This window comes from Lepisma saccharinum, chromosome 3 (genome assembly GCF_977018435.1).
Source record: "Lepisma saccharinum chromosome 3, izLepSacc3.1, whole genome shotgun sequence".
NCBI lineage: Eukaryota > Metazoa > Arthropoda > Insecta > Zygentoma > Lepismatidae > Lepisma > Lepisma saccharinum.
Genome location: NC_139231.1, coordinates 37,598,151 through 37,607,117, shown reverse-complemented (window position 1 = coordinate 37,607,117; position 8,967 = coordinate 37,598,151). Strand labels below are relative to the sequence as shown.

The window sequence follows — 8,967 nt, the reverse complement described above, 5'->3', positions numbered from 1 at the left end:
AGTAGTGAGTAGATTCTAAAGGTGTCATTAGGTGGCAGCACAGTCCAAGTTCAGCTTTATAGTAGACACACTGCACTCATGGTCAGCTCAGTTTAAAAATGGCGACCATGCTCAGGGAGTGTAGTATCTCACTTAGTATTGTTTTAATAAACATTCGTGACTCACTCACTGACTTACCCTAGTACATGCATTCCATACATGTTATCTGCTTACTTAATAAAACTGCAAGACTTTACAAATGAAACCAAATGATCATTTGAATCATATTTATTCATATCGTAATAATATCTATCAAAAAATTGACACCACTTCCTAATTTACAACAATCTACAGAGAGTACATATAATTTTGGTTGTTACAAAATATGGTTCATACATACTGTGAATAATAATAAAAAATTAAGATAAGATTCATATTAAAAGAAAGTACTTCCCACTGCATCCTATTTCAAAACATTCACTTTCTACTTTTCTTGAAAATGGCAGTCATACACACACACATGCAATGCAAATATCAAATGTGAAAACATTCACTGTACGAATAAAATTTGCAAAATGCCAAAAGATTTGTTAAAAATTATAATACTTTTGAAATTCCTAAGGAATCTTTCACCATGAAGTCCCTCAATGCCCACAATGCATTGATGAGGTTTCCATGATTTCCGACACCATTACTCAACCAGTGCGCAGGCAACCTGTTGGCATCTGGAGGTGTCGTATTCTCAACTGTTGCTTTCAGATGCTTATCCCAGTTAGAAATATTTCTATTCTCAGCCTGCAGGCCTTCTATATACCTGTAATATGAAACAAAGGTCTGAAAATCTAAACTTTAAGATAACTGATAAGATTGCATAGGTAATAACTTCAGAGCGAGCTTATATGGAAATATTTTTGAACATATGATCTGTGTCCAAGGCAAGCCCAATTCTAAAGTACATATAACAACCCAAAGATAGTAAATTAATGTAATTAAGCAATATGTCACAGATTCCTTTCCAATACTTGAAAATTGCCAGAATTCATTTACATGAATTTTGCCATTTTCTGTACTATTTACTAATTTTAATTACCTTTGCTAAGAAAAAGGGGTTAGGTTTTTAACAGGTTGGGTTTGTGTGTTAGTAGGATTATGGAAAAGGTTGTGGATATGTATTTTCACATAATGCTATAGAGAAAGAAACACTATTATCATTAGAAAAAGTTATATATATGTTAGAGTTATCTGGTAACACACATTTATTAACCTCTTGAATCCCAGCCTGTAGATCGAGAACAGAATCCCACGACTATGCTATGTAGACAACATTAGGCGACACCCAGAGATAGTGCAAACACATCATCTATTATCACATTGGTTGCTAATCCCATAGTTTTTGTATTCAAAGGATTAGAATTAACATTATTTTGAATTTGAATTTAAAATTTTGGGTGTGTCAGCACTTAGGCTATTTTGCACCCGTCACATTATACATGGTCCAGCCCTTTTTATCATATATAAAATAGCATAATTGCAATGTCGTGTTACTAAAACATTAAAATATTCTGACTTTCGGTAAAAACTGAATCTGTAAACGGGCACTCAGCACACACAAAATTGTACTGGCCATAGTGCCAGTCACCAGAGCCTCATTAGTCTGCAAAATGCAGTCCAGGGTGTACTATGTGGAAGTGAGGTTGACAAATGGGTGTACTACGAGGAAGATCACCCCAGAATTAACATTATTCAGTCCCCCATCAGACACATGCAAAGGGGTGTTGAAAAACAAATAAACAAAGAAAAAATGTGAAAATCCAAAATATATTGAAAAATTGAATACAGTGTGTGGCTAACATGCTATGTGTGGTCTTCCACATTGGATATATCTGAATATTCAGACTCACTACAGTCACTCTCCCTTTCTTCCGGAACATAATCTGACGAACTACTATCCTCCTCCATATTTTTCTGCTAAAAAATGCCTAAGTAACACCTAAAACACACAGGTCTCCTCAATAGCATGGTTACGTACTTTCAGCAACAGATGGCATAACGAGCTTGCTTTGATCATTGCTTGCGATAGTCACGTGCTCAAATGACATCACAGCAACACGTCCGACTTCGGTCCTTCCTAACCAGAGGCATTCGTACATTTTCTTGGCCATTACCATGCAAGAATATTTCCTATTCGGCCAATAGTACCAGCTACGTACAGGCCGTACGTAGTGGTAGTCAAGAGGTTAAGGGGAAAGTGAACCATTTGGAATATTTTGTCAGATTGGTAGAATATTGGTTATCAATATCAGTATATTTTGTATCGGTAGTTTATCGGTATCCGCCAAAATGTCAAATCAGACAATCCCTAATAAATAACCACGTGCCTACAAACAAGATACTGATACGAAACCCAGAGAATATTTTTGTTCTAGTTTCCACCTATTTCATCAATCACTTTAGAATCTTCCAAATGGAATAGGATCATATACCACAGTAAAACACTACATGGAATTAGAAACAACACTACAATCTGAGGACAAATGCGCAAGTAAAAAAGAAACAGAAATCAGCAGGTAAGGGTTGCAGTACCTTAAGCTTGATTGCTTTAGCATTTACACACTGCTAGGAGATACCCACTAGATGCCACCAGCCATCTTTGCTTTCAAAGGCTATGGATGATGTCACCTGTCATTTTACTGGTGGTCTTGCATTGTAACACAGTAGAGTAAACCTAGATTCACAATTGCTTCTCGTCTTCTCATGGAAGTTGAAAACCACTTAAAAATGCAAGGGAATGAAAAATGAACTTACTTGATGTATGCTTCCGAATGCAACAATCGTTGAGGTCGAGGAGGCACAGTCACAAACAGAGGTTCTGTTGGTCGCGGGGGTACTGGTGGAGCCATTGCTGTACCTGTTGAAATTAATTGTTGAAAGTATTGCAATCACTTCTTCCACATGCCCAGAGAATCAAGACTGGCACTTTTTATATTAATAGCAAAGATCGTCATATACAATAATAATAATGCTCACTGGCCAACTGACACCATTCACAAACATCATGTATGAATAATGGCACTGAACATCAAATTGACAGATGTTTATTTTTTTACATGTATTATTATTTTATAAAAAGAACTGAAGTGATGGTACATTTTTCTCACTTATGTTATTGTCACTTGCAGAGAGCAACTCTCATTTCATCCTGAAACATTAATTACGAATTTTGAGTGATAAAGCTTAGCTTCTAAGTTGCCTATTTTGACTCCTGCTTTACATCATCGCAATGCGTAGGGTCTCACCCCTTAATAACAACAGTACCATACACAGTAGTTGTTAAATTTGAAATTTTGAGAAAGTATTTCCGATGATCTTTTGGCATTGTAAAGAACACAAATTTTAAGCCATTCTGCACTGTAGATAACCCTGTGAATCCCATAACTCGTTTACATGGCCACCTAATTCCACATTTCACCACAACATATAAACTTGGGAAGAAAATTCAAAATACTCATGTTGCATTTTTTGTACTGTCAATTGGTTCTTTTATGTCACTTTTCTACTTCTCTAGCGTAACTGTGACAGCATTTTTACTGTAGCTGAACATAACTGTAGCAAATAAACTACATACAAGATAAGTGGACACACATGCATCATCATACATGTTACCATCTACATAACTATCAAGGCCATAAAAAGCAAAAACTTTATTATAATTAGCAGCAAAATGCAAAGCATACATTGACTTTCGACACTTATAATTCATAATGTTCAATGACTCTTAAAATTAATTGGTACATACTACCTATCTGCATTACGTAGAATCATAAAGTGCCTAGCATAAAACAATTTTTGGTAATGTACTGGTACTTCTAATATTCTTACAAAGCAGATTTATAAAGATTAACTGGACTGGCAACTAATATTACCCCCTACAGCCCCCCCCCCCTCCTGTTTCTTGGTCTTCATAAAACCTATTTTATGGGTAATTTTGGTCCCAAAATTTACCTTTATACCCCCTCCCCCAAATTACCTCACTCCTATCAAATAATCTGGATAAACCCCTGACCCGTGAAAAAAGGCTTAACATTTCAAAATTGAGGATGGTAATTGCATGTCCTTGAAGAGTGGTCTTTTGTCATGGTTCCCTGCAAATTTGGTCCATCCATCCAGCATTCACAAGGCCAATGCTAAAAGAAATTTTACGTATTTTTTTTTCTCTCCATATAAACAGATAATGAACTTACAACAAACGCAACTTAAATACACAAAAAAAAAAAAACACTATAATGTAAATAACCGAAGAATTTCTGTTCAAACTGCATTTTTGCTGTAATTTTCTTGAGGTTGGCCATACTGCTTTCTTTACATGCACGTCAATAGTGCGTGCATTTGTCATTGCTTCAGTTCATATTTGACCTTCACCACTCATTTCTTTTCTTGTTGTTGCAGGGTAACTTCTCCACTTGCATCAAATAAGAAAAGCAAGCACTGATCCATTTTTTGTTGGCTGAAGGTTTACTAGGGGCTGAAATCCACCGAAGGTTTCAAACACAATATGGAGAAAGTGCTATGCCATGGCGAAGTGTGTTTGAATGGTTTGAGAAGTTCAAAAATGGCAGGTTAAGAGTTAAGCATGAAGGAGAAGCAGGATGTCATTTGCCCATTAGTCCCCTACATTAAGAACTAATGCAAGCCTTCAGTGAATTTCATCCCCCTCGTACATCTTGAAATCATTAAAAATGGTTCACTGCTCGCTGCTCTTCTTTGGTGCAAACAGGGAGTGGTACAGGTATGTTTATTCTGCAACAAGAAGAAATGAATTAGTAACGAAGGTTTTGATTTGATTTGATTTATTTTACTCCGCATTTTGTGCCACTTTTGGCTTTGGCTAATTTGCGAAGATGGGGATGAGGGATGATTTGATGAAATTGATGAATGAACACTCACAAATATCCATGCCCAGGCCAGGATTCGAACTGGGACCCCTGGCGTCGTCGTGTGATGTGACTCTGCCACTGAGTCTCCAGTAACGAAGGTCAAATATGCACCAAAGCAATGGCAAATGCACACACTATTAACATGCATGTGCAGAAAGCCGCATGGCCAATGTAATGGAAATTGTAGTAAAAGTATTTATAATATTCGTGGTGTGGTGTGGTAAACATGATGAGAATTCTATCTAGGTCAAGTTTCGTGTTTCTACATAGTTCATTTTGTTGTCATCCAATTAATTTCAAAGAACCACTGAATTCATTAACACAGGCTTTGATATTTAGGGTGGAGATAATAATGCACACTGGTTTGTTAGCAAAGCAGCTATATACTGCCATCTCTTTCCTAGATGCTGAAACCTGTGTTAATTAAGGCATTGGACATTTAAAATTAATCGAATGACAACAAAAAGAGCAACAAAGAAACATGAAACTTTACATACAGTCAACAATATCCTTGCAAAGCGATATACAATTCACAACTATTTTTGAAGTCGTCATACATTATTGAAACCCTTAGTACAGGTGTTATCATATGAACCTTAAACAGATTAATACTAACGGGAAGATATACACTTAGAAACAATAAAGCAATAATATACAATATAAATATTGTCCATAACAATACACTACACAAATTTAGTGCCTAGCATAGAACCATACAAAGCACTAATCTACTGCAATTACACAACCACATTATGCTGTCCACATGCACTACATGCTCTTACCTTTGTCATGAAACTTACCCATATAATGGATGGCAACCCCCTGCAACTGTGGGTATGGGGTCTGTGGCATGTAACCCCCTACCATAGGATAACCCTGAAGTGCCATTGGCACAGAGTACGGGGAGATGCTTTGACCCACGCATCCCATTGCATTGGGGGTGCCTTCTTCTGAAACTGGAAATAAGCACACAACACACATGCTTCACGACATGCAAGGATAACATGCAATTGAATATTAAATGTATTTATACATCACTGAAGATTGAAATCTGATTAACTTCAGTCATCAACAGAAGTTAGTGATAAACTGGGTATGATTGTTTACATGTAAAATTCGAAAATCTAGCTTTTCAGTTTCTTTCTCATTTCGGTCAATTTGTCTAAATTTCCAGAAAACGAGAACACCTTGGTAATTTGTTGTTTGTATTTTTTAATATTTCACACTTTGCTATTCACGTGACTGTGTAGATAATAATGTTGTAATTGTTGAAGGTCTTCTGTGTACACATTTTTATATTAGTAATTTTATTTTAATTTTTCAATACTGGAAGCATTTTAAGAATTTTAGTGAAGCTTCTAATTATATTGATTTGCAAATTACATCTGACCATTGGTCAATAGAAGTAATCCTTTGGGACAAAGGGTGAAATCTAGTATATTCTAAAGACCACATTACATCAATGAATGTCTGTAAAGTGTGCAGATGAATTCTCTCTAAGTCAACTGCTCACTGTTATATTCATTAAAGATATATTACAGTATGCGGCAAAACAAACAGTACTGAAAGTCACAGACAGAGTGCACGCAGATGCCAAGTGGTTTCAGCCAGCAGCGGTGCCTGCGTGTCCAGTTGGGTGTGGACTAGCATTGTGTGCAGTTCGCGCGAGGAGAATGGGACTCACAACAGAGGAGAAGGTGTTTATTGTCGAGCTCTACTTCCGCTCATACGGTGTTGGGCGTCAGAATGGACCGAGCATGAAGGTTGTGAAAACTCTGTTCATAGAACGATTCAACAAGGCGGCTCCAAGCAACACAATAATCTTGTCCGTCATCGAGAAGTTCTGTCGTACTGGATCAGTGTTGTGTCAACTGAAAGGGACGACTGGGCGCTGAAGGACAGTAACCACAAACGACAATCATGGACATGTTCTGGATCAAGTGGTACGGTCGCCAAAGCGTAGCCTACATCGAACGGCAATGAAACTTGGATCGAGTGACCGGTCTGTTTGGCAAATGTTCAAGGCCATTGGTGGGTTTGCATACCATATTCAACTGGGGCAGCGTCTCAATGCAAGAGACGAGTGGGCTCGGTTACTGTACTGCTCCACAGTGTTAGCCATGGCATATGAAGATGCAGATTTCATGAGGAACATATGGTTTAGTGATGAAAGCCATGTGCACCTTGATGGGTACATCAACCGACAAACAACTCGTTTTCTCGGGTTTGAACGGCCAGATGTAATCATTGAGAAATCATTGCATAGTGTGCGGGTTACGATTTGGTGTGCAGTGTCGAGACATGGAATATTGGGCCCGTATTTCGTGGAGGATAAACACGGGAATCCACAAACTGTGAACCAGGGATGATACACACACTTGATTATTGAGCCATTCTTGTGTGATTTGCTCACTTTTTGCCGCGCAAGAAATCTGCCGTTACAACAACAATGGATGCAACAAGACCGAGCTATTGCGCACACTGCGGGGGCCTCAATTGCCCTTCTGCGACAAAAGTTTGGGAATCGCCTAATTTCCCGTGGAACGGACTTCCCCTATCCTTCCCACTCCCCTGATCTCTAGCTCCCGATGCCTACATATGGGGTATGCTGAAAGAGGACGTTTTCCGATCACATGGCCAACACTATACAAGAGTTGAGAGAGAAGATTCGGTCATTGTTTGTATCGTTGCAGCAACCCATGTTCACCAACATGTTCCTCAATCTACAGGCATGTGTGTGCACCATGACGGGGGACATTTCGAACACATTATGTACAGACGTAAATCTCTGTAACTCTCATTGCATTTCATTTCACATCATTTTTTTATGTCTCATTATGTTGTACAATAAACCATTGTCAATGATGTGATTTCAGTACTGTTTGTTTTGCCGCATACTGTATTAGTGTTAGACATCTAGGGAAAGATGATCACTTAATTTTATACAAGGGAAAATCATCATTTATTCTTATGGTTAGAGACAATTTACTATTTCAGAGGAGGGGGGGGGGGGGGCAGGCCTAGAAGAGACCGACTCCTTAGCCTGGAATCCTACAGCAGACTTAACGAATATTTGCAGTTTATCACATTATGGTCTGGTATGAAATTCTGAAGAGTGCAAATTTAGCCACATAAAGAGTTTACACAATCACATGCATAAATGCATTACATGACATGCTCTGTAGTGCTAAAATGAATACTTATGCTACTTCTAACACACACACACACACGAATTAACACTACTTCCTGTTATATACATTCAGTAAGGCCACTAGTTGATAAAAAATTTTGATTTCATTAACAATTTGTATTTTGAGCATGTACTACAATCATGGTGCTCAACTAAAATAAAGCCCATGCAGTAATGGAAAAATGGCATTATGAAAACTTCACACATAGCCAATTGGTTAGTGCTCTCATCCTTCATGTGATCTCACCGATACCGATGTTCGGAAATTAAAACAATGAAAAGTTACTCAAAATATTGGTGTGCAAGTATTTTACTCCAATTATATGTATCAATTTACCACTTTACAATTATTTTGCTTTAAAATATTCAAGATTTATATTAGAATATTAAAATGCCTACTATATAATCACAAAATCTAGTTTCTTCACACAATACTGGCGCAAAATTAAATAGAAACCTCAAATTTTGCATAATTTATATTCCATGAATGTGTTGTATGGTTCAGAAAAGACCAGGCACAAAGTCTCGGCCAGTAATGATAAATAAATTCCAACTCTGGGGGCAAAGGTGGCCAGGGGTATCGTGTTGATCCAGGGTGGCCACTCTAAGGCCATGATAAAATTCAAGTATAATTCCAGGTTTTCAAGGCGAGCTTTCCAAAAAATCAAGGGTACAAGCAGATGCTTTCTCCATTTCAACCTTACATATTACTGCCTCTCACCAGCACCCGGCCCACGAAGGTTTGTGTGATTCCAATGTATCCAAAAATTCTAATTCAATTCAATTAAAATTATTTATATATATATATATACTATTTAAAATATTCAATTTAAGGTGCGGAGTTTAAATTTGCCGTTTCACAAA

General features: G+C 37.5%; 1 protein-coding gene across 1 annotated transcript in view; it reads right to left on the bottom strand.

Moving 5' to 3' along the window:
* Positions 1-252: 252 nt before the first annotated feature.
* Positions 253-8,967, bottom strand: part of polybromo (protein) — a 149,900-nt gene continuing 141,185 nt past the window's right edge. Inside the window, exons 32-34 of the mRNA XM_083118454.1 lie at positions 5,714-5,869; positions 2,785-2,887; positions 253-793 (exon numbers count right to left, since the gene is read on the bottom strand). Coding sequence (XP_082974580.1) covers positions 577-793; positions 2,785-2,887; positions 5,714-5,869 — 476 coding nt within the window. The 3' untranslated portion in view covers positions 253-576. The remainder of the gene's footprint in view (positions 794-2,784; positions 2,888-5,713; positions 5,870-8,967) is intronic.